Source organism: Ylistrum balloti, unplaced genomic scaffold (assembly GCF_031769215.1).
Source record: "Ylistrum balloti isolate Yb309-2 unplaced genomic scaffold, AGI_CSIRO_Ybal_v1 Utg371108, whole genome shotgun sequence".
Classification (NCBI taxonomy): Eukaryota; Metazoa; Mollusca; class Bivalvia; order Pectinida; family Pectinidae; genus Ylistrum; species Ylistrum balloti.
The window spans coordinates 603,496-630,837 of NW_026782609.1; the positions used below are offsets into that span (position 1 = coordinate 603,496).

The 27,342-nt window shown below is 36.2% G+C and overlaps 1 protein-coding gene across 1 annotated transcript in view; it reads left to right on the forward strand.

Annotated features, from left to right (window-relative positions):
- Positions 1 to 18,686, forward strand: part of LOC132560759 (myosin-IIIb-like) — a 45,604-nt gene extending 26,918 nt beyond the window's left edge. Inside the window, exons 8-24 of the mRNA XM_060225436.1 lie at positions 3,559 to 3,685; positions 4,274 to 4,392; positions 5,103 to 5,241; positions 5,633 to 5,778; positions 5,928 to 6,101; positions 6,714 to 6,817; positions 7,214 to 7,413; positions 7,966 to 8,026; positions 13,300 to 13,405; positions 13,569 to 13,668; positions 13,853 to 13,956; positions 14,430 to 14,524; positions 14,730 to 14,900; positions 15,491 to 15,575; positions 15,996 to 16,095; positions 18,165 to 18,301; positions 18,654 to 18,686. Of these exons, the coding sequence (XP_060081419.1) occupies positions 3,559 to 3,685; positions 4,274 to 4,392; positions 5,103 to 5,241; positions 5,633 to 5,778; positions 5,928 to 6,101; positions 6,714 to 6,817; positions 7,214 to 7,413; positions 7,966 to 8,026; positions 13,300 to 13,405; positions 13,569 to 13,668; positions 13,853 to 13,956; positions 14,430 to 14,524; positions 14,730 to 14,900; positions 15,491 to 15,575; positions 15,996 to 16,095; positions 18,165 to 18,301; positions 18,654 to 18,686 (2,001 nt within the window). The remainder of the gene's footprint in view (positions 1 to 3,558; positions 3,686 to 4,273; positions 4,393 to 5,102; positions 5,242 to 5,632; positions 5,779 to 5,927; positions 6,102 to 6,713; positions 6,818 to 7,213; positions 7,414 to 7,965; positions 8,027 to 13,299; positions 13,406 to 13,568; positions 13,669 to 13,852; positions 13,957 to 14,429; positions 14,525 to 14,729; positions 14,901 to 15,490; positions 15,576 to 15,995; positions 16,096 to 18,164; positions 18,302 to 18,653) is intronic.
- Positions 18,687 to 27,342: the final 8,656 nt, after the last annotated feature.

Genomic DNA, 27,342 nt, shown 5'->3' on the forward strand with positions numbered 1-27,342 from the left:
TACTTTTATAGCAAGTGTTCCTTGGTTTAAAGTCAAGTAATGAAAGGTCAAGGTCATAAAGATAAAATTTTATTAAAGACGATGAAAGGCAATGTTATTCCCTGTAATTTTACTCTTTGGTGTTAGTACAGGGAATATGTACTGACTGCCTGAGCTTGTTTTAGAATATGTACTGACTGCCTGAGCTTGTTTTAGTACAGAGAATATGTCCTGACTGCCCGAGCTTGTTTTGTACAGAGAATATGTACTACTGCCTCTTGTTTTAGTACAGTACTGACTGCCTGAGCTTGTTTTAGAATATGTACTGACTGCCTAGCTTGTTTTAGAATATGTACTGACTGCCTGAGCTTGTTTTAGTACAGGGAATATGTACTGACTGCCTGAGCTTGTTTTAGTACAGGGAATATGTACTGACTGCCTGAGCTTGTTTTAGTACAGAGAATATGTCCTGACTGCCTGAGCTTGTTTTAGTACAGAGAATATGTACTGACTGCCTGAGCTTGTTTTAGTACAGAGAATATGTACTGACTGCCTGAGCTTGTTTTAGAATATGTACTGACTGCCTGAGCTTGTTTTAGAATATGTACTGACTGCCTGAGCTTGTTTTAGAATATGTCCTGACTGCCTGAGCTTGTTTTAGTACAGGGAATATGTACTGACTGCTTGAGCTTATTTTAGTACAGGGAATACGTACTGACTGCCTGAGCTTGTTTTAGAACATGTACTGACTGCCTGAGCTTGTTTTAGTACAGAGAATATGTACTGACTGCCTGAGCTTGTTTTAGTACAGGGAATATGTACTGACTGCCTGAGCTTGTTTTAGTACAGGGAATATGTACTGACTGCCTGAGCTTGTTTTAGTACAGGGAATATGTACTGACTGCCTGAGCTTGTTTTAGTACAGGGAATATGTACTGACTGCCTGAGCTTGTTTTAGAATATGTACTGACTGCCTGAGCTTGTTTTAGAATATGTCCTGACTGCCTGAGCTTGTTTTAGAATATGTACTGACTGCCTGAGCTTGTTTTAGTACAGAGAATATGTACTGACTGCCTAGCTTGTTTTAGAATATGTACTGACTGCCTGAGCTTGTTTTAGTACAGAGAATATGTACTGACTGCCTGAGCTTGTTTTAGAATATGTACTGACTGCCTGAGCTTGTTTTAGAATATGTACTGACTGCCTAGCTTGTTTTAGAATATGTACTGACTGTCTGAGCTTGTTTTAGTACAGAGAATATGTACTGAATGCCTGAGCTTGTTTTAGTACAGAGAATATGTACTGACTGCCTGAGCTTGTTTTAGTACAGAGAATATGTACTGACTGCCTGAGCTTGTTTTAGTACAGGGAATATGTACTGACTGCTTGAGCTTGTTTTAGAATATGAACTGACTGCCTGAGCTTGTTTTAGAATATGTACTGACTGCCTAGCTTGTTTTAGAATATGTACTGACTGCCTGAGCTTGTTTTAGAATATGTACTGACTGCCTGAGCTTGTTTTAGGATATGTACTGACTGCCTGAGCTTGTTTTAGGATATGTACTGACTGCCTGAGCTTGTTTTAGAATCTGAGCTTGTTTTAGAATATGTACTGACTGCCTGAGCTTGTTTTATGTACTGACTGCCTGAGCTTGTTTTAGAATATGAATATGTACTGACTGCCTGAGCTTGTTTTAGCCTGAGCAGAGAATGATGTACTGACTGCCTGAGCTTTTTTAGAGAATATGTACTGACTGCCTTAGAATATGTACTGACTGCCTGAGCTTGTTTTAGTACAGAGAATATGTACTGACTGCCTAGGTTGTTTTAGAATATGTTCTGACTGCCTGAGCTTGTACTGACTGCCTGAGCTTGTTTTAGAATCTGGGCTTGTTTTAGAATATGTCCTGACTGCCTGAGCTTGTTTTAGTACAGAGAATATGTACTGACTGCCTGAGCTTGTTTTAGAATATGTACTGACTGCCTGAGCTTGTTTTAGAATATGTACTGACTGCCTGAGCTTGTTTTAGTACAGAGAATATGTACTGACTGCCTGAGCTTGTTTTAGTACAGAGAATATGTACTGACTGCCTGAGCTTGTTTTAACTGCCTTAGAATATGTACTGACTGCCTGAGCTTGTTTTAGTACAGAGAATATGTACTGACTGCCTGAGCTTGTTTTAGAATATATCCTGACTGCCTGAGCTTGTTTTAGGATATGTACTGACTGCCTGAGCTTGTTTTAGTACAGAGAATATGTACTGACTGCCTGAGCTTGTTTTAGTACAGAGAATATGTACTGACTGCCTGAGCTTGTATTAGAATATGTACTGACTGCCTAGCTTGTTTTAGAATATGTACTGACTGTCTGAGCTTGTTTTAGTACAGAGAATATGTACTGAATGCCTGAGCTTGTTTTAGAATATGTACTGAATGCCTGAGCTTGTTTTAGAATATGTACTGACTGCCTGAGCTTGTTGTTTTAGTACTGAGAGCTTGTTTTAGAATAATATGTAGCTGACTGCCTGAGCTTGTTTTAGAATATGTACTGACTGCCTGAGCTTGTTTTAGAATATGTACTGACTGCCTGAGCTTGTTTTAGAATATGTACTGACTGCCTGAGCTTGTTTTAGTACAGAGAATATGTACTGACTGCCTGAGCTTGTTTTAGAATATGTACTGACTGCCTGAGCTTGTTTTAGTACAGAGAATATGTACTGACTGCCTAGCTTGTTTTAGAATATGTACTGACTGCCTGAGCTTGTTTTAGTACAGAGAATATGTACTGACTGCCTAGCTTGTTTTAGAATATGTACTGACTGCCTGAGCTTGTTTTAGTACAGAGAATATGTACTGACTGCCTAGCTTGTTTTAGAATATGTCCTGACTGCCTGAACTTGTTTTAGAATATGTACTGACTGCCTGAGCTTGTTTTAGAATATGTACTGACTGCCTGAGCTTGTTTTAGAATATGTACTGACTGCCTGAGCTTGTTTTTAGAATATGTCCTGACTGCCTGAGCTTGTTTTAGAATATGTACTGACTGCCTGAGCTTGTTTTAGTACAGAGAATATGTACTGACTGCCTGAGCTTGTTTTAGAATATGTACTGACTGCCTGAGCTTGTTTTAGAATATGTACTGACTGCCTGAGCTTGTTTTAGAATATGTACTGACTGCCTGAGCTTGTTTTAGTACAGAGAATATGTACTGACTGCCTGAGCTTGTTTTAGAATATGTACTGACTGCCTGAGCTTGTTTTAGAATATGTACTGACTGCATGAGCTTGTTTTATTACAGAGAATATGTACTGACTGCCTGAGCTTGTTTTAGAATATGTACTGACTGCCTGAGCTTGTTTTAGAATATGTACTGACTGCCTGAGCTTGTTTTAGAATATGTACTGACTGCCTGAGCTTGTTTTAGTACAGAGAATATGTCCTGACTGCCTGAGCTTGTTTTAGAATATGTCCTGACTGCCTGAGCTTGTTTTAGAATATGTACTGACTGCCTGAGCTTGTTTTAGAATATGTACTGACTGCCTGAGCTTGTTTAAGAATATGTACTGATTTGTTTTACAGAGTGCCCTGTCAATCTTAGGGATTCCATTCTCAGATGTTATGAGAGTGTTTTCTGCTGTCCTCCTGTTGGGAAATATTGAGTTTGTAGAAGGCACTGGTTTAGAGCTGGACCTGATTGGCAACAATGGTAAGTTTGTGGAGGGTGCAAGTCTAGAACTGGACCTGATGGGCAACATTGGTAAGTATGTGGACAGCACAAGTCTAGAACTGGACCTGGTGGGTGGTAAGTTTGTTTAGGGCAATGGTCTAGAATTGTACCTTGTGGAAGTCCAGAACTGGACCTGGTTGGCAACAATGGTAAGTATGTGGACAGCACAAGTCCAGAACTTGACCTGGTTGGCAACAATGGTAAGTATGTAGACAGCACAAGTCCAGAACTGGACCTGGTTGGCAACAATGGTAAATTTGCATACAACACTGATATACGGTGATCAGACAAATACTGCCAGATGTTGTGTAGCCTGTTTATTGTGGTTAAGTCTACACTCTGGCTTCTGTTTCAAGCTTCACTCTGATCGCTGTATTCAGTGTGTAATTAAAATGAGTTGTTTTTACTGTAAAACATTATTAGTAATCATCACATATAATTCATATGTAGTATCAACCAGGTAGTATCATTCAGGTAAAATTTGCTGTATCTTTCCTATCAGTATTTATATACATCAAAGTATCTGATGTCAGTCTAGTATTGTATGATGTTGTTGGATATTTACAGAAATCAAGGCTGTAGCTGCCCTGTTGGGAGTGTCTGGGGTTGCCCTGTACCGTGGCTTTACCACTCGGACCAGAAATTCTCGAGGACAAGTCTGCAAGTCACTGGCAGATGTCACCATGGTAAGGCAATGATCTGCTGTACACCAACTTTACTTCACACATGATTTACAAATTTCCCAGTTTATGCAAAATCACAGAAATTCATTGTTACTTATTACATAATGAATATCAGTTTTCATTGTTCAGCTTTCTGTGTTGCTTTATGATACCTACAAGCAGTTAACACCTATTATACATAAATCTGTGGTTAAATTCAGCAATGGATTCCTATGAGTCTTTGATAAAACGCTCTGGTGGTGTAGTATGTTTGAATTCTATGACTGATTCACCTTTGTAAGAAGCTATACAAACTTTTGAACAACTTTGATCAACTTTCACATTGCTAACAAAACAAAAACATAAGACACCTAATGAATTTGAAAGTTTGTTATATTATATTGTTGTTTTTTTTTCTCTTGGTATTGTGCTATAATAAGGCATCTAAAGACATTGCAGTCTGCCTACAGGTCACTGCTGACCAATGTCCTTCAAACGTCCTATGGTGATCTTGGCTGTTATGGCCAAATTAGCTATCAGCGATTGTCTCCCTTTGGGGTTTATCTGAAGACCATATATTTGAAATTTTACAGTGGTGGCTCAAAATTTGTTATATTACCAAAATTAGGAACTTTTGTAATGTAATGACATAGACAGTGAATGTTTCATCTAATGTACTGTATTTATCTAGCTATATCATTGAATCATATCTGAAAAGTATATGTGTTTACCAGGCAAATACAACGAGAGATGCCCTGAGCAAGGCCCTCTACTTCAGAACAGTGTCAGCAATATTAAAGCGTGCCAACAGCATCAGGAGACCTACCAGTAATTCTACGCTGTCAGACAGCACAGAATCTAATCTTCATCAAGGTTGGTAACTCTGTCATCCCTGTCAAGCCTTATTCAGAATAGATACGTACCATTTGTCAGACATCAAGGTTGGTAACTCTGTCATCCCTGTCAAACCTAATTCAGAATGGATACAGACCATTTGTCAGACATCAAAGAGATTGTATGAATGATCTCTCAGACATTTATTGTCACAATATTTCTTTTAATTTAACTTGTTAAGCATGGTATAATTGACATCTTTACCATACATGTATGTCTCTGTTGTAGATGCCCTAGGACTGTCTGGGGTGAGATACATGCCCTTTATACCTTACTTACCGTGTCCCTCTCTGTTATAGATACCCTTGAGCTGTCTGGGGTGAGAAACATGCCCTTTATACCTTACTTACCATGTCTGTCTCTGTTGTAGATGCCCTGGGACTGTCTGGGGTGAGAAACATGCCTCTGAGTCGGAACCCATCTCTGACAAGCAGTGTGTGTAGTAACCTGAGTAAGAAGACCAGATTAGATGGTTTCATCAGTATTGTAGATATGTTTGGATTTGAGACAGCTGAGGTAAACAGACAAATTCTTACCTATTTCGAAATGTTAAAATTATAGTAGCTGTCAAACAAGATTCATGTGTTCATCTGTATAATACTCTGATTACATGTTCAAGCCAGTTTGTTTCAAGTGACATTAAACCAGTGTTGTCTTACTTACAGTGTAATCGACTGGAACAACTCTGTATAAATCTGTGTGCAGAAACCATGCAACATTTCTACAATACCCATGTGTTCAAGAGCACCATGCAGTCTCTCAGAGAGGAAGGTGTGCAAGCTGATGTGGAAGTCACTTACTTTGACAATGAACCAATCCTAGAGCTTCTCTCATCCAAGGTAGGTCAGTGCCAAAACTCTTCTTAACAAATCCCAGAGCTCCTCTCATCCATAGTAGGTCAGTCCTGAAACCCTTCTCAGCTAATCCTAGATCTCGTCCTATGTGAAAGTGACTCATGTTTTGTCCTGATGTTGTAGAGGAGCTGTTTCCTTGGTATTGTATATTTGACACAGTGACTCATTGTTTTACTCTGATATTGTAGAGGAGTGAATTACTCAGTATTGTATATCTGGCACAGTGACTCATGTTTTACTCTGATATTGTAGAGGAATGAGTTACTCAGTATCCTATTGTATATCTGACACAGTGACTCATATTTTACTCTGATATTGTAGAGGAGTGAGTTACTCCGTATCCTATTGTATATCTGACACAGTGACTCATGTTTTACTCTGTTATTGTAGAGGAGTGAGTTACTCCGTATCCTATTGTATATATGACACAGTGACTCATGTTTTACTCTGATATTGAAGAGGAGTGAGTTACTCCGTATCCTACTGTATATATGACACAGTGACTCATATTTTACTCTGATATTGTAGAGGAGTGAGTTACTCCGTATCCTATTGTATATCTGACACAGTGACTCATGTTTTACTCTGATATTGTAGAGGAGCGGCTTAATCAATATACTGGAGACAGAATGTGCTCAGCCACGAACATCACCGGACACTTTTGTCAGCAAGGCCAAAGTCCACCATAGGATCAACAACTAGTGAGTCAATAAACACAACACAAACTACAATTATATCTGTTAAAGTGTCACTCTATCTAGTAGGGTTATCCTTTCCTGTGATTAAATAATGCATTTAATATTTCACTTCAGGTTAACTTGGCCAATGGGCCTTAAACAAATGATCCTGCTATGAGCTGCAAGACTTGTTTTCTTTTGTTTTATTTTGAACTCATCTGGTCCAAAGTGCAAAAGGGCCAAGATCCCTTTTTCTTCTCATGTCTGTTAATTATCAATCTCTGACTTTGAATGGTAAAGATGTTAAATTTAAAGTAATTAATCTGGCTATTTTTTATATATACAGACCAAACTGTTGCACACCTTGACAAACCGTTTGCATGTGATCATATTGTTTATATCTTTGTGCTCTGTTTGTAGTTTTTTTGAACCGCTACCCAAGGCATCGTGTGTGTTTGGTATCCGCCATTTTGCTGGCCGTGTGGTGTATGATGCCTCTAACTTCCTAACCAACAATCGTGACCAGCTTTCTGATGACATCATTTGTATCCTCTCCAAACAGAACTGTAACTTTGGGTTTGTGTCCCACTTGTTTGCTCGGGAGACTAAGAGCTCTAGTAGTAAGTATCGTATGTTGTATATCTGTGTCCTCCTTGATTCAGTGCCCCATAGTTCAACTACTATGTAAATCAAATTAGATACTATACCTTAGAGTGTTCAACTCTAATCTACAAAAACAAGGTAGAAAACATTGTTCAATCCATTTTTCAATCAAAAAGCATGAAATAATGAAGGATTTTGTTGAGATTGAATTTGTAACTATATGAAGTTTTTTCCACTGATTGAACATGTTTTTTTGGGGTGTAAGATTTTATGTTTATCTTAGTTTCTCGGGAACTTTAAGAACAATAGTAATTCATTAGAAATTTTAATTTCTTTGATTCAAATTTGTTGAAAGCATTAAAATTGGTGATGACTTAATTTGGAGTCATTGGCATTTGTTTTTTATCTAAGAAGATTTGTTTTGGGTACATTCAGTTAGAAATGTAGATGAATTTTGTTTTTGAAGAAGCCATTTCAGAGAACCTGAATGTTGATAGACAAACATTTCTGTAGGTTTTTCATATCCTAGATTATATCTGTATAAACATGTACTGTTGTTATGGTTACAGGTAGTGGACCAGGACCTAAAGGCATGAAACACAGAATACTGCCATCATCAGGACACTATGGGTAGGTTTTCATAATCTCTCTGTGAAATACAGAATATTGCTGTCATCAGGACACTATGGGTAGGTTTTCATAATATCTCTGTGAAACACAGAATGCTGCCATCACCAGGACACTATGGGAGGTTTTCATAATCTCTCTGTGAAACATAGAATACTGCCATCACCAGGACACTATGGGAGGTTTTCATAATCTCTCTGTGAAACATAGAATACTGCCATCACCAGGACACTATGGGAGGTTTTCATAATCTCTCTGTGAAACACAGATTACTGCTGTCATCAGGACACTATGGGTAGGTTTTCATAATCTCTCTGTGAAACACAGAATGCTGCCATCATCAGGACACTATGGGTAGGTTTTCATAATCTCTCTGTGAAACATAGAATACTGCCATCACCAGGACACTATGGGTAGGTTTTCATAATCTCTCTGTGAAACATAGAATACTGCCATCACCAGGACACTATGGGAGGTTTTCATAATCTCTCTGTGAAACAGAATACTGCCATCACCAGGACACTATGGGAGGTTTTCATAATCTCTCTGTGAAACACAGATTACTGCTGTCATCAGGACACTATGGGTAGGTTTTCATAATCTCTCTGTGAAACACAGAATACTGCCATCACCAGGACACTATGGGAGGTTTTCATAATCTCTCTGTGAAACACAGATTACTGCTGTCATCAGGACACTATGGGTAGGTTTTCATAATATCTCTGTGAAACACAGAATGCTGCCATCATCAGGACACTATGGGTAGGTTTTCATAATCTCTCTGTGAAACATAGAATACTGCCATCACCAGGACACTATGGGTAGGTTTTCATAATCTCTCTGTGAAACACAGATTACTGCTGTCATAAGGACACTATGGCTAGGTTTTCATCATCTCTCTGTGAAACACCGAATACTGCTGTCATCAGGACACTATGGGTAGGTTTTCATAATCTCTCTGTGAAACACAGAATACTGCCATCATCAGGACACTATGGGTAGGTTTTCATAATCTCTCTGTGAAACATAGAATACTGCCATCATCAGGACACTATGGGTAGGTTTTTATGCCTTGTTACTAAAATATAGGGAGCATATAGTGTTACCCAAGTCTGTCCCGTCTGTCCATTCAACCGTCTGGATTTAGTTTCCACACCATGATTCAGAATGTCTCGGTAGAATTAAATAATATTTTGGATGTATGTTTAGATAATAAATATCTAGTCCATGTTAAATTTTCACTGATTTCTGGCAATTTCTTTTAGAGTTATGGCCCTTCAAGTTTTAATTTGCACTAATGTCAAGAATATTCACTCGAGGTTTAATTTATTTTGACAGAGTTATGCCCCTTGCACTTGGTAAATTCCAAGTAATTTATAGCTTTTGCTCATTATCTCAATGCTTTTCTTCTAGTTAGATATATATTTAATAATAATATCCTATAAATATATAAACAGGTTTTCAGGGACTAGATGTTATAGTATGTAGAGTGAGTAGATGTTATAGTATGTAGAGTGAGTAGATGTTATAGTATGTAGAGTGAGTAGATGTTATAGTATGTAGAGTGAGTAGATGTTTATATGTAGAGTGAGTAGATGTAGAGTGAGTAGATGTTATAGTATGTAGAGTGAGTAGATGTTATAGTATGTAGAGTGAGTAGATGTTATAGTATGTAGAGTGAGTAGATGTTATAGTATGTAGAGTGAGTAGATGTTATAGTATGTAGAGTGAGTAGATGTTATAGTATGTAGAGTGAGTAGATGTTATAGTATGTAGAGTGAGTAGATGTTATAGTATGTAGAGTGAGTAGATGTTATAGTATGTAGAGTGAGTAGATGTTATAGTATGTAGAGTGAGTAGATGTTATAGTATGTAGAGTGAGTAGATGTTATAGTATGTAGAGTGAGTAGATGTTATATGTATGTAGATGTTATAGTAGTAGATGTTATAGTATGTAGAGTGAGTAGATGTTATAGTAGATGTTATAGTATGTAGAGTGAGTAGATGTTATAGTATGTAGAGTGAGTAGATGTTATAGTAGATGTTATAGTATGTAGAGTGAGTAGATGTTATAGTATGTAGAGTGAGTAGATGTTATAGTATGTAGAGTGAGTAGATGTTATAGTATGTAGAGTGAGTAGATGTTATAGTATGTAGAGTGAGTAGATGTTATAGTATGTAGAGTGAGTAGATGTTATAGTATGTAGAGTGAGTAGATGTTATAGTATGTAGAGTGAGTAGATGTTATAGTATGTAGAGTGAGTAGATGTTATAGTATGTAGAGTGAGTAGATGTTATAGTATGTAGAGTGAGTAGATGTTATAGTAGATGTTATAGTATGTAGAGTGAGTAGATGTTATAGTATGTAGAGTGAGTAGATGTTATAGTATGTAGAGTGAGTAGATGTAGATGTTATAGTATGTAGAGTGAGTAGATGTTATAGTATGTAGAGTGAGTAGATGTTATAGTAGAGTGAGTAGATGTTATAGTATATAGTATGTAGAGTGAGTAGATGTAGAGTGAGTAGATGTTATAGTATGTAGAGTGAGTAGATGTTATAGTATGTAGAGTGAGTAGATGTTATAGTATGTAGAGTGTAGTATGTATAGTAGATTATAGTAGATGTTATAGTATGTAGAGTGAGTAGATGTTATAGTATGTAGAGTGAGTAGATGTTATAGTATGTAGAGTGAGTAGATGTTTAGTAGTAGAGTGAGATGTTATAGTAGATGAGTAGATGTTATAGTAGATGTTATAGTATGTAGAGTGAGTAGATGTTATAGTATGTAGAGTGAGTAGATGTTATAGAATGTAGAGAGTAGAGTAGATTTTATAGTATGTAGAGTGAGTAGATGTTATAGTATGTAGAGTGAGTAGATGTTATAGATGTTAGTGAGTAGATGTAGATGTGAGTAGATGTTATAGTATGTAGAGTGAGTAGATGTTATAGTAGATGTAGAGTGAGTAGATGTTATAGTATGTAGAGTGAGTAGATGTTATAGTATGTAGAGTGAGTAGATGTTATAGTATGTAGAGTGAGTAGATGTTATAGTATGTAGAGTGAGTAGATGTTATAGTATGTAGAGTGAGTAGATGTTATAGTAGATGTTATAGTATGTAGAGTGAGTAGATGTTATAGTATGTAGAGTGAGTAGATGTTATAGTAGATGTTATAGTATGTAGAGTGAGTAGATGTTATAGTATGTAGAGTGAGTAGATGTTATAGTATGTATGTAGTAGATGAGTAGATGTTATAGTAGATGTAGAGTGAGTAGATGTTTAGTAGTAGTAGAGTGAGTAGATGTTATAGTATGTAGAGTGAGTAGATGTTATAGTATGTAGAGTGAGTTGATGTTATTGTATGTAGTTTTTGTTGTTGTAGTTTGTAGTGAGTAGATGTTATAGTATGTAGAGTGAGTAGATGTTATAGTATGTAGAGTGAGTAGATGTTATAGTATGTAGAGTGAGTAGATGTTATAGTAGATGAGTATAGTATGTAGAGTGAGTAGATGTTATAGTATGTAGAGTGAGTAGATGTTATAGTGAGTAGATGTTATAGTATGTAGAGTGAGTAGATGTTATAGTATGTAGAGTGAGTAGATGTTATAGTATGTAGAGTGAGTAGATGTTATAGTATGTAGTAGATAGTAGATGTTATATGAGTAGATGTTATAGTATGTAGAGTGAGTAGATGTTATAGTATGTAGAGTGAGTAGATGTTATAGTATGTAGAGTAGTAGATGTTAGTAGTAGATGTAGTATGTATATGTATGTAGAGTGAGTAGATGTTATAGTATGTAGAGTGAGTAGATGTTATAGTATGTAGAGTGAGTAGATGTTATAGTATGTAGAGTGAGTAGATGTTATAGTATGTAGAGTGAGTAGATGTTATAGTATGTAGAGTGAGTAGATGTTATAGTATGTAGAGTGAGTAGATGTTATAGTATGTAGAGTGAGTAGATGTTATAGTATGTAGAGTGAGTAGATGTTATAGTATGTAGAGTGAGTAGATGTTATAGTATGTAGAGTGAGTAGATGTTATAGTATGTAGAGTGAGTAGATGTTATAGTATGTAGAGTGAGTAGATGTTATAGTATGTAGAGTGAGTAGATGTTATAGTATGTAGAGTGAGTAGATGTTATAGTATGTAGAGTGAGTAGATGTTATAGTATGTAGAGTGAGTAGATGTTATAGTATGTAGAGTGAGTAGATGTTATAGTATATTTTAGAGTGAGTAGATGTTATAGTATGTAGAGTGAGTAGATGTTATAGTAGATGTTATAGTATGTAGAGTGAGTAGATGTTATAGTATGTAGAGTGAGTAGATGTTATAGTATGTAGAGTGAGTAGATGTTATAGTAGATGTTATAGTATGTAGAGTGAGTGAGTAGATAGATGTTATAGTATGTAGAGTGAGTAGATGTTATAGTATGTAGAGTGAGTAGATGTTATAGTATGTAGAGTGAGTAGAGTGAGTAGATGTTATAGTATGTAGAGTGAGTAGATGTTATAGTATGTAGAGTGAGTAGAGTGAGTAGAGTGAGTAGATGTTATAGTATGTAGAGTGAGTAGATGTTATAGTATGTAGAGTAATTAGATGTTATAGTATGTAGAGTTAGTAGATGTTATAGTATGTAGAGTGAGTAGATGTTATAGTATGTAGAGTGAGTAGATGTTATAGTATGTAGAGTGAGTAGATGTTATAGTATGTAGAGTGAGTAGATGTTGTAGTATGTAGAGTGAGTAGATGTTATAGTATGTAGAGTGAGTAGATGTTATAGTATGTAGAGTGAGTAGATGTTATAGTATGTAGAGTGAGTAGATGTTATAGTATGTAGAGTGAGTAGATGTTATAGTATGTAGAGTGAGTAGATGTTATAGTATGTATAGTGAGTAGATGTTATGTTATAGTATATGTTATAGTATTTATATTGAGTAGATGTTATAGTATGTAGTCGTTTTTTTTTTAGATGTTATAGTATGTAGAGTGAGAGTGAGTAGATGTTATAGTATGTAGAGTGAGTAGATGTTATAGTATGTAGAGTGAGTAGATGTTATAGTATGTAGAGTGAGTTGATATAATATTTTTATATCAATTAAGAGATTCCCAGCAAACTACCAGTACCAGTTTATATATGACATACAGATGACTTAGCCAGGTGCCCCAGTTTACTTAAATCACCAGCAGATTCCATTCATCAATCTTATTTCAGGCTGTTTTAGTCCTCTGATTCTGAATGTTTTAAATCAGAATTATGTTTTGTCTAATTTTGTAGATCAGAAGAAGTTCGAGGCACTCTGTCCAGTGACTTCCAGAGCAAGCTTGACAGTCTAATTAGAACCTTGGTCCACACAAAACCACACTTCATTCACTGTCTCAAGGTACTAAACATTATCAGAATAGTCTGTACTGATAGTGGGACATGGAATTATTCAATGAAATTAAAACTATGTATTCTCAGATATTGGAAATTATAAATCAAACTGTACTTATATACTTATATAGTTTAGTAATTTTGTGTGAGGTTTAATTTTATATTCACAGAGTAATGATCGCTGTGAAATGGACATGTTTGACAAGGACGTCATTCTTCGGCAGTTAAGGTCACTTCAAGTTCTGGACACCGTCCAGCTGATGGCAGGAGGTGAGTTATATGTTTATGAATATTTGCTTGAGTCTTTTATTCCACTAAGTAAGAAATGTGTTTCAGGATCTGCCAACAAATTCAAATAATGTTAGAATATAGTGTCATTGATATTGACACAAAAGTGTGGAGCTAAAGATAGCAGAGTACTAGTAGTGTGATTGTAACATTGATTTGTGTGTAGGTATTCCACACAGAATGAGGTACAAGTCCTTCAACCACCGCTACACAATCTTCCTTCACCACTGGAATCCTTACCAGACTAGTTCACAACAGGAACACTGTAAGGTAAAGGATCAAGGCTTTATCTTTATACTTCAATGCCTACAGATTGGCAATTATATGCAGTCATAGATAATGTCACATTGGTAATTCTCCTGTTACTATTTCAGTCACAGTTGACTTCACATTGGTAATTCTCCTGTTACTATTTCAGTCACAGTTGACCTCACATTGGTAATTCTCCTGTTACTATTTCAGTCACAGTTGACTTCACATTGGTAATTCTCCTGTTACTATTTCAGTCACAGTTGACTTCACATTGGTAATTTTCCTGTTACTATTTCAGTCACAGTTGACTTCACATTGGTAATTCCAATGATACTATGTCAGTTGCAGTTGAGTTCACACAGGTAATTCCCATGTTACTATTTAAGTCACAGATATCTTCATCATTGGAACATGTGGTGAAACTTATAAAGATAAAGTGCAAGTTTAACTGTAGTATTTTGCTATTTATTTATAAATACTCTACTTGGCAGGCAATACTGAACAGTTTCCTGAAGGCCATGGATGACAGTAAGCTCCCTTATGTCAGTACACAATGGACTCTGGGCAAGAAACATATCTTCTTCAGGTAGGTTACCTGTCAAAATAGTCAAAATTCAGAGACAATAAGGATGAACAAAAGTCAAATAAAAACAGTTTTACTGCTTGGAAAAAATACAGTAGTTTATAAGTTAAAAGTAACTGATGGAAAGAAAACTGAATTTAATTGAAATTTTGGGGAAACCTGTCGAACTTAAATATATTGTCACATGAGCAACTTTTATTTTGTATAGTGAAGGGACTCGACAACAGTTGGAGGCCATGAGAGCTGAGAAGTATGATAAAGCAGCATGCCGTATACAAGCCACTTGGAAGGGCTATCACCAGCGTAAACTGTGGCCAGAAAAACGGAAACATCTCCAGGCACAACAGGGCACCTCAAAGGCAACATACCCAGTACAGAGGTGAGTATAGGCACAAGGTGGTGCCCCTAAGGCTGCATACTCCATACAGAGGTGAGTATAGGCACAAGGTGGTGCCCCTAAGGCTGCATACTCCATACAGAGGTGAGTATAGGCACAAGGTGGTGCTCCTAAGGCTGCATACTCCATACAGAGGTGAGTATAGGCACAAGGTGTTGCCCCTAAGGCTGCATACTCCATACAGAGGTGAGTACAAGCACAACAGGGCACCCCTAAGGCTATATACCTTATACATAGGTGAGTACAGGCACAAGAGCAGTCAACAGTTATCTTTCTATACAAAATACATCTAAAGCAGAAGGAAGACCCAGTTTTACCAGGGCAAATCCTTTGATCAGGATTTTAAAGATTTTCCTTGATTTTGATAGACCTGCCTGAATTTTCTCGTGAATATGTTACATTTAAACAAATCCTGTTACAATACATCTGCTGTATGTGTTTACAAATTTTGTACTTACAGTTTATTTGGATTACAAATTTGAAATGTGTTCAAACAGATAGGAAGAATTCTCACATCAATCAAAACTTTCTCTGAGCATACCTTTTCATATATTTGCTGTTTTATCCCTCAGAAAAAGAAGTAAAACAAAAGACAATGGACCAAAGAAAGACCCTCGATTACTCCAGCAAGCTTCAAACTACTACAAAATAAGCCTGGTCAGTACTCAGTTATCTCCCCTTAGGTGTAATCTGTATTCAGCAGACTTTTCTGTTAATATCAGAATGTCATAGTGTTAGGTATCAAATCTTGTTAAAATAAAAAAGAAGAAAAATACCAGGTTAACAACACTATCAAATGTTCTGATTTCTCAGCTCATTAATGTTTGTCAGGCTTTGTTGTGTAAAGAAACAAAACCAGAATGGTTAGCACTTCACTTTAAAATAATTAGCTCATTTGATAAATACTTCATCACATTTACTAGGTTTAAATAAATGAGTTCATTAATCAAACAGAATGACTTTGACCCTATGCTTGAACGTTCATACTAGGAATAAAGAATTTATAGCAACTTTTTCATTGAATTTCTTTTACTGGGGTGTTCTATTTGGGATAAACACTAAATATGGCTGTTTTAGGAAGCAGCACCAGCTGTCCCCGCCACCAGGTCTTACAACGTGGCAGGAAATGTACGACTGAGCTACCCACAATTCAGAATCATGAAGGATGATTTTCCAAGTATGTACCATATTATCTGGTTTTACCATGTCACAAGGTCACATTCTCCATATCAATGGGTTTTAAAAATCCTGTTCTCTTACTGTTTCTCAAAAACGTGTTTCAATCTGACCCATGTCAGCAAATCCATCTCCAGATAATTATCATTTGAAATTTTCACTAAACCATAGCTAGCTGTGTCCAAATTTTATACAGTTTGTACCAGTCTTTGTCAGTCTGTCTGTGGACATTTTATTATTGTCAGATTGTATCATCTACATGTTTATAGATTGTGTATACTAGTATCTGTAGGGAGGTATATACTAGTATCTGTAGGGAGGTATATACTAGTATCTGTAGGGAGGTATATACTAGTATCTGTAGGGAGGTATATACTAGTATCTGTAGGGAGGTATATACTAGTATCTGTAGGGATGTATACTAGTATCTGTAGGGATGTATATACTAGTATCTGTAGGGAGGTATATACTAGTATCTGTAGGGAGGTATATACTAGTATCTGTAGGGAGGTATATACTAGTATCTGTAGGGAGGTATATACTAGTATCTGTAGGGAGGTATATACTAGTATCTGTAGGGAGGTATATACTGGTATCTGTAGGGAGGTATATACTAGTATCTGTAGGGAGGTGTATACTAGTATCTGTAGGGAGGTATATACTAGTATCTGTAGGGAGGTATATACTAGTATCTGTAGGGAGGTATATACTAGTACTAGTATCTGTAGGGAGGTATATACTAGTATCTGTAGGGAGGTATATACTAGTATCTGTAGGGAGGTATATACTAGTATCTGTAGGGAGGTATATACTAGTATCTGTAGGGAGGTATATACTAGTATCTGTAGGGAGGTATATACTAGTATCTGTAGGGAGGTATATACTAGGTATATACTAGTATCTGTAGGGAGGTATATACTAGTATCTGTAGGGAGGTATATACTAGTATCTGTAGGGAGGTATATACTAGTATCTGTAGGGAGGTATATACTAGTATCTGTAGGGAGGTATATACTAGTATCTGTAGGGAGGTATATACTAGTATCTGTAGGGAGGTATATACTAGTATCTGTAGGGAGGTATATACTAGTATCTGTAGGGAGGTATATACTAGTATCTGTAGGGAGGTATATACTAGTATCTGTAGGGATGTATATACTAGTATCTGTAGGGAGGTATATACTAGTATCTGTAGGGAGGTATATACTAGTATCTGTAGGGATGTATATACTAGTATCTGTAGGGAGGTATATACTAGTATCTGTAGGGAGGTGTATATACTAGTATCTGTAGGGATGTATATACTAGTATCTGTAGGGAGGTATATACTAGTATCTGTAGGGAGGTATATACTAGTATCTGTAGGGAGGTATATACTAGTATCTGTAGGGAGGTATATACTAGTATCTGTAGGGAGGTATATACTAGTATCTGAGGGGAGGTATATACTAGTATCTGTAGGGAGGTGTATACTAGTATCTGTAGGGATGTCTATACTAGTATCTGTAGGGAGGTGTATACTAGTATCTGTAGGGAGGTATATACTAGTATCTGTAGGGAGGTATATACTAGTATCTGTAGGGATGTATATACTAGTATCTGTAGGGAGGTATATACTAGTATCTGTAGGGAGGTATATACTAGTATCTGTAGGGAGGTATATACTAGTATCTGTAGGGAGGTATATACTAGTATCTGTAGGGAGGTATATACTAGTATCTGTAGGGAGGTGTATATACTAGTATCTGTAGGGATGTATATACTAGTATCTGTAGTATATACTAGTATCTGTAGGGAGGTATATACTAGTATCTGTAGGGAGGTATATACTAGTATCTGTAGGGAGGTATATACTAGTATCTGTAGGGAGGTATATACTAGTATCTGTAGGGAGGTATATACTAGTATCTGTAGGGAGGTATATACTAGTATCTGTAGGGAGGTATATACTAGTATCTGTAGGGAGGTGTATACTTTGGATCCTTGTTAGTTTGGGTGAGAAGAGAAAATTTCAAATGCTACAAAAGATGTGTTTTATTTAAATTACCTTACCTTTGTTATTGGTTGTAGAATTGGCCAGTGATGGTAATGTGTTATGGCGAGGTGAAGAGGTGAAAGTCATAGGTCCAGCATCAGCTAGAGGCCATCTTAAGGTGCAGCGCAAGGATGTATGTCTAGATGTGCCCTATCACTTGTTAGATTTAAAGGTGAGTAAACACACCTGTCTAATCTTACCTTGTACTTAATCACTCTTCAACCGAAGTAAGTTTTGTCCAGTTTAGTTTGCTGACCATCTTACCAGATGACAATATTTTTTATTTCTGTCATATTATTGTATTGAAGACATATTATATACATCTTTTATAGGCTTATAGGTTTTCACTGATAAAGGGTTTTTGATGATAAAGGGTTTTTGATGATAAAAGGTCTTGAATATCTTAATCAAGATAACATTTCAGTTTGGTATAACAGCTTATAATCCTGGTAAATGTTTTGTTTAACTTATATAAGAGTCATTGTTATGTAATAGTAACAGAGGTATCCTTTAATTGTGTTCAGACTGTCCCAGCTCCAGTTGGTATGGACATATGAGTAGGCACACGTAACTGTGGTACACTGAGACAAGATGGCAGCTATGTAACTGATCACCATGTACTTATCCAATAGACATGTGAGTGAAGATACCATAGTTACTGACTACAAGGTCACACCAAGGTCACACCACGGTCACACCACGGTCACAGATCACTGTGGAGATGAGATAGACATATGAGTGAACAGAGACCACGGCCAGACACCATGGTCACAGATCACTGTGGAGATGAGATAGACATATGAGTGAACAGAGACCACGGCCAGACACCATGGTCACAGATCACTGTGGAGATGAGATAGACGTATGAGTGAACAGAGACCACTGCCAGACACCATGGTCACAGATGACTGTGGAGATGAGATAGAGATATGAGTGAACGGGGACCATGGCGAGACACCATGGTCACAGATCACTGTGGAGATGAGATAGACATATGAGTGAACAGAGACCACAGCCAGACACCATGGTCACAGATCACCGTGGAGATGAGATAGACATATGAGTGAACAGAGACCACTGCCAGACACCATGGTCACAGATCACTGTGGAGATGAGATAGACATATGAGTGAACAGAGACCACAGCCAGACACCATGGTCACAGATCACTGTGGAGATGAGATAGACGTATGAGTGAACAGAGACCACTGCCAGACACCATGGTCACAGATCACTGTGGAGATGAGATAGACATATGAGTGAACAGAGACCACGGCCAGACACCATGGTCACAGATCACTGTGGAGATGAGATAGACATATGAGTGAACAGAGACCACAGCCAGACACCATGGTCACAGATCACCGTGGAGATGAGATAGACATATGAGTGAACAGAGACCACAGCCAGACACCATGGTCACAGATCACCGTGGAGATGAGATAGACATATGAGTGAACAGAGACCACGGCCAGACACCATGGTCACAGATGACTGTGGAGATGAGATAGAGATATGAGTGAACGGGGACCATGGCGAGACACCATGGTCACAGATCACTGTGGAGATGAGATAGACATATGAGTGAACAGAGACCACGGCCAGACACCATGGTCACAGATCACTGTGGAGATGAGATAGACATATGAGTGAACAGAGACCACGGCCAGACACCATGGTCACAGATCACTGTGGAGATGAGATAGACATATGAGTGAACAGAGACCACGGCCAGACACCATGGTCACAGATCACTGTGGAGATGAGATAGACATATGAGTGAACAACAATCACAGCCAGACACTATGGTCACACCACAGTTAATGTGCCAACTCTCTTTGCACATAAACTCAGCCATTTTTGTCGATTCATTGTGAACCAGGGATGCCTTTAAGCTCAACCAATTTTGAGAGCAATTTAGGATCAAACTATAGCCAGTGAAAATAATTGGATGTGTTACAGTGATAATAAGGAAAATTATACACAAGTTTTGGGATGGAGAGTAATCCTGACTTTTACCTATTGTGTCTTTCAAGTTTTAACCAAGAACAATGTTCCACAGCCAGTGGTCAACTTTGGTTTACATGGAGGCTTATACTGCCAAAGTATTTGTATACATTACAGGATTCTATGCCATATAATTATATTTATGTTGAATATGTTTTGTAACCTTGATATTGTTTCAAATATTGTGTTCAGTGTGTTGTTATAGGTAAATAGTAACAAATTAGCAGTACATTCTAACAAGGACTCAATATTATGGCATTTTTCCTGTTATTTATAGGGTTGTTCAGCAATTCAGTTTTGGAAAAAATCTCATAGCTTGTGTCATGATTGAATCAAAAGTGAGTGTTTTGTTTTGTGAAATGTTTGTTTACATGATTAAGACTATATGGGTTATTTGACATAGCTACACAGATCAAAGATTGAAGTTCTCTAACATATAGAAGATTAATCATTGATAAGTCATATGTTTTACACACAATGAGGTTCAATGGAATGCAGGTAATTTTACAAAATTACACGTTTCTTATCGTAGGGGGCCTTTGTAGGACTGTGATGAATACTATGCAACACTATAAAAATACATTGAAGCGTAAGTAACCCTACATCAGAGTGTAAGTAACCCTACATCAGAGTATAAGTAACCCCACATCAGAGTGTAAGTAACCCTACATCAGAGTATAAGTAACCCCACATTACAGTGTAAGTAACCCCACATCAGAGTGTAAGTAACCCTACATCAAAGTATAAGTAACCCCACATCAACGTGTAAGTAACCCCACATCAGAGTGTAAGTAACCCTACATCAAAGTATAAGTAACCCCACATCAACGTGTAAGTAACCCCACATCAGAGTGTAAGTAACCCCACATCAGAGTGTAAGTAACCCCACATCAATGTGTAAGTAACCCCACATTACAGTGTAAGTAACCCCACATTACAGTGTAAGTAACCCCACATTACAGTGTAAGTAACCCCACATTAGTGTAAGTAACCCCACATCAGAGTGTAAGTAACCCCACATCACAGTGTAAGTAACCCCACATCAGAGTGTAAGTAACCCCACATCAGAGTGTAAGTAACCCCACATCACAGTGTAAGTAACCCCACATCAGAGTGTAAGTAACCCCACATCAGAGTGTAAGTAACTCCACATCAATGTGTAAGTAACCCCACATTAGTGTAAGTAACCCCACATCAGAGTGTAAGTAACCCCACATCAATGTGTAAGTAACCCCACATTAGTGTAAGTAACCCCACATTAGTGTAAGTAACCCCACATCACAGTGTAAGTAACCCCACATCAGAGTGTAAGTAACCCCACATCAGAGTGTAAGTAACCCCACATCAGAGTGTAAGTAACCCTACATTACAGTGTAAGTAACCCCACATCAGAGTGTAAGTAACCCCACATCAGCATGTAAGTAACCCCACATCAGAGTGTAAGTAACCCTACATCAGAGTGTAAGTAACCCCACATCAGAGTGTAAGTAACCCCTCATCACAGTGTAAGTAACCCCACATCAGAGTGTAAGTAACCCCACATCAGAGTGTAAGTAACCCCACATCAGAGTGTAAGTAACCCCACATCACAGTGTAAGTAACCCCACATCAGAGTGTAAGTAACCCCACATCAGAGTGTAAGTAACCCCACATCACAGTGTAAGTAACCCCACATCAGAGTGTAAGTAACCCTACATCAGAGTGTAAGTAACCCCACATCAGAGTGTGAGTAATCCCACTTTAGAGTGCAAATTCAGCAGCTACAAATGTTTAGAGCTAGCTGTGGGGAGGTACCTGTGTCAGCAGTAGGGACAGTTTTGTGTAAGTTCCTGTGTCAGCAGCTAAATGTATAGGTCAGTCAGTTTGCAGGCTCTTTATGTCAACAGCAGAAAATTTAGGGTCAGCTACTGATAGGTTACTGGTTCCTCTGTCACCAACAAAAAAGTTTAGGCGCAGCTGTTGGCAGGTTTTTCTAGATCTGTCACCAACAGAAAGTTCAGGGTCAGCTACTAATAGTTTTTATGTTCCTTAGTAACAAACACAAAAGTTTTAGGTCAGTTAGTGTACAGGTTCCTTGTGTTGACAGCAAAAATAGGGCCAATTATGTGCAGGTTCCCCTGTCAACAACAAAAAATTAAGAACTAGCTATGTGCAGGTTCCCCCGTCAACAGCATGAAATTAAGAACCAGCTATGGGTGGGTTTCCCATTCAATAATAAAAAAGAGCTGGCTCATGTGCAGATAATTCTTAAGAGTCAGCTTACTGGTTATGTGTCAACAACACTATAGACTGAAAATACAATGTTGTTGAAATGTGGTATCCAATGTCTTGTTGCTAATTTATTGTATGTTTAATGATCATCTTTCCAGCTGTTTATATTATATGTTCCAGTATACAAAGATCTATAAAACAGATATTTTCTCGGTCAGTTTAATTTTCTGTTTTAAGTTTGCCGCAAAGTGGACCACAGAATGTTGTAATGAATCATTATCTGAAAAGATAAATTGAAAACAGATATATTTATTTTTACTTACAGTTCAAATTTTTACTGAAAACGTGTTTCTGTCAATGTCAGACTTTACTTATCTATAGACAGAGAGGCCTAGGAGATATTTTCTGGAGTGATAATCCTCATTTATCATGGTTGGTTTTTCCTGTGTATGGTGTTGATTTATACTGTTAAATATTGTTATGGTTTTGTTTGTTGATTTATTGTTACAATGTTGCAATATTTGTACGTACTGGGTTACCTTCCTTGTTACCGGACTGTGATACTAGTATCTAGATAAAGGTTTTATCACTGCCATAGGGACCTGTCAGACTTCAGATCTCCTACAAATACACGGTGAATTTAGTGGTGTTGTCACTCTGATTCATCATGGTTAGGAGTCTGGTGCCTCTCTTTACCTCCATTGACAAAAAAGTTTGAACTCAAAGAAGACATATTGGGGAGAGGATATCGAGAGGTCAAAGGTTACTTTATGTGCGATCATATCTTGGCTGCATACTAGAACCTGTGATTGAGATTTACCTTGATATCTGAAAGAGCTTTTTGTTAAAATTTTAAGAAATTGACAGATTTTTTTTATTAAATTATGTAAATATATCTCGTATATGATAAAACTAAAACAGCTTTAATTGATCAATGATTTGATCAAAAATGTTCTTATCTTGATCCGATTTATAATGAAATACAAAAAAAAATTCTTTTAAAACGTAATTAAAGATTCATTAGATTCTATCTATAAAACATAAAGTGAAATTAAAGATTCAAGGTAACTTTTTGTCACAGATAAAACTTTCACTACAAAAAATAAAGAGATTTTGTACAATGGACTGTTTGTTCTTTATGTGTTGTCAGTTTATTCATTTAACTTGGAAGTAAAATCTCTGTGGATGGATGTGACTCAATAAAAAAAATTAGGGTTTTCAATTTAAACTACATCCGCCCTAAATTTTTTGTTTTGTTTTTTGTGAAGTTTGTAAAAGTTAAGTTAAAGATGATGATTAGGTATAAATTGTACCATATTCCAACTTCATTCAAGAATCCTAAATAAAAGCAGTATTATAAAGACATAATCTACTGGAAGTCAACGAGATAGGAGAGTCTGATGGAAAGACATTTCTGTTTACTCAGCAAACAGGAAGCTACTTGACCTGTAAACACTTGTTTGGTACCTCAAGGGTTGTACATCATAATTTATCTCAGGTTAACTGTTACTGCCTTCTCCAGCTTTAGAGTGGTTAGGATACAAAGCGGAACTCAAATTTATCCCATGTGTCATTCCAACCATATGTACCAAGTACCGTTAACTTCAATCATTTTTACTTTATCATAATGACAATTATTTATCTCTTTCATTATGACCATCCATTTTACTTTTTCACAGTGACAATCCTCTTTACTGTTTCATAGTTATAATTATTTCTTTCTTTAATAGTGACAATCATTTTAACTTTTTCATAAAGACAATTATTGATCTCTTTCATAGTGACAATCCTTTTTACTTTTTCACTGTAACAATCGTTTTAACATTTAGATAGCGACACTAAATTATCTCTTTCCAAGTGAGTCTTTTTCATTTTTTTAGTGAGAACCATTTTAAATCTTTCGTAGTCACAATAATTATTACTCTTATACAGTGACAATCTGTCTATTTTATAGAGACAATCCTTTTTTATAGAGACAATCCTCTGTCTATTTTATAGTCTATTTTATAGTGACAATCCTCTGTCTATTTTATAGTGACAATCCTCTGTCTATTTTATAGAGACAATCTATTTCTGACAATGTCTATTTTATAGAGACAATCCTATTTCTATTTTATAGTGACAATCCTATTTCTATTTTATAGAGACAATCCTCTGTCTATTTTATAGAGACAATCCTCTGTCTATTTTATAGAGACAATCCTCTGTCTATTTTATAGAGACAAATCTATTTTATAGTGACAATCTGTCTATTTTATAGAGACAATCCTCTGTCTATTTTATAGAGACAATCCTATTTTGTCTATTTTATAGAGACAATCCTCTGTCTATTTTATAGAGACAATCCTCTGTCTATTTTGTAGAGACAATCCTCTGTCTATTTTATAGAGACAATCCTCTGTCTATTTTATAGAGACAATCCTCTGTCTATTTTATAGAGACAATCCTCTGTCTATTTTATAGAGACAATCCTCTGTCTATTTTGTAGAGACAATCCTCTGTCTATTTTATAGAGACAATCCTATGTCTATTTTATAGAGACAATCCTCTGTCTATTTTATAGAGACAATCCTCTGTCTATTTTATAGAGACAATCCTATGTCTATTTTATAGAGACAATCCTCTGTCTATTTTATAGAGACAATCCTCTGTCTATTTTATAGAGACAATCCTATGTCTATTTTATAGAGACAATCCTCTGTCTATTTTATAGAGACAATCCTCTGTCTATTTTGTAGAGACAATCCTCTGTCTATTTTATAGAGACAATCCTCTGTCTGTCAATTTTATAGTGACAATCCTCTGTCTATTTTATTATAGTAGAGACAATCCTCTGTCTATTTTATAGAGACAATCCTCTGTCTATTTTATAGAGACAATCCTCTGTCTATTTTATAGAGACAATCCTCTGTCTATTTTATAGAGACAATCCTATGTCTATTTTATAGTGACAATCCTCTGTCTATTTTATAGAGACAATCCTCTGTCTATTTTATAGTGACAATCCTATTTCTATTTTATAGTGACAATCCTCTGTCTATTTTATAGTGACAATCCTCTGTCTATTTTATAGAGACAATCCTCTGTCTATTTTATAGAGACAATCCTATTTCTATTTTATAGTGACAATCCTCTGTCTATTTTATAGAGACAATCCTATTTCTATTTTATAGTGATAATCCTCTGTCTATTTTATAGAGACAATCCTCTGTCTATTTTATAGAGACAATCCTATCTCTGTTTAATAGTGACACTCATTCTATTTCTTTGTGACGGTCATTTTTCTATTTTGTATTGACAGTTATCTGTTATAATGATGATAACTCAGAACAGTAGAACTGTCTATGTATAAAATATAAAAAATCATCTGATGGTTGGAATCTGCTGAATACTGTTGGGTTTTAATGACAAACAGCAATAAACAATGTCTTATTTTGAAAGTTTAATACAGAATAGCAGAGTTATAGGTTACATCTTCAATGCAAAATAGATACTTCTTTTCTCCAACTAAAAAATCAGCATCTTGATGAAAACATGAGTCAATCACCTCTGTGATTAATAAAGATTGACAATGAACTTTGACCTCGGCTAAACGGCTAAATCAGTTGGATACACATATACTGCCATCTATAAATCCCTGAACACTTTTTATGACAATTATTTTGAAATTTAGTCAAACTAGTGTTCATTGTCATACACCAACAGTGTGTACTAAGACCGTAAAATATCACATGATTTTTCAGAAATTTAAAAAAATGACAGCATTTTTCCACTGGCACAATAATTTTCTCAAATTTTATAAAAATATATTCCTCTCTTGACCGTTACTATTTCTTCAAAGAAGCAGAAAAATTTTCAAAGTATTCTCAATTCTCATCGACAAATTTTAAATTTTCTCACGCTATACACAAACAAGACAAAATAATGTGTCGGGGGATTTTTTTAACAAAGAAATTAAATATTGCACATCCTGTTAAGAGCCAATGTAGGATTAAAAATATAATTGAAGTAAAAGAAATGTGCCATTTTATCGTTTATTTCACATGAGCTATTTAGTGAACTTTCACCTTTAAAATTGATACAGAATCAGAAAAACTAGAACATCTCTCCAATCGAGTGTTGTTATTCATCAGATGACTAATGCATGAAACCACAAAATTTAAACAAGTTTGTCGATGCTCATGATATCCATATTGTGACAACAACTTACTCTGCTACCAAACCTACTGCTATACAATTAAGAATTCTGTGATTTTTTTAATCGCAAGAAAACCCAGATCTTGTCACGATCACTTAAAAAGGAATATCAAATTATAAAGCAGGACATAGACATGTATATGAAAAGCTGACATAATTAAATAGCCTGTTACTTTTCCTAATATAAAAGGCCCGATGTCATTATAACAACCAGTTATGGAGATTAATCAACAGTTTAAACAGTGTTTCACAAAATCACAGCAGAAGGAATGTGATAAAAAAATAATCATTAAAAGTAAGAAATATAGAATTTCCAGGTAACAGCAGCTACAAACACCAGCATGTATTATGATCTCAGCTTACAGGTAAGATGACGAGTGGCCATCAATATATTGGTTACACTATTGCTAACAACCAGAATAAAATTACTGTGAAACTGATTTGAAATAGAACATTTTAATAAATCTTTTAGAAAGATATGCCATCCAATTATTTCTCACTCATCCTAGTACATAGGTCTGCATTATAAAATATTAATTATAAGCTTTATAAAATCTGGAATGAGACAAAGGCATCCCAGAATGCCATCACAGGAAACAGGTTATTTGCATAGGCCGGACTTGTTTCAGTTCAGAATTTGTCTGATTATGTACAATGTCAACAATATCATTAAATAACAAGTTTATCAAATAAATATTATAATAAATATTAACTGTACATTGTTACATGGTCCAAATTAACAGTTTTCCTTAGACTTGTACAAGTCCTCACAATTATCTCTGTTCATAAATAACCCATA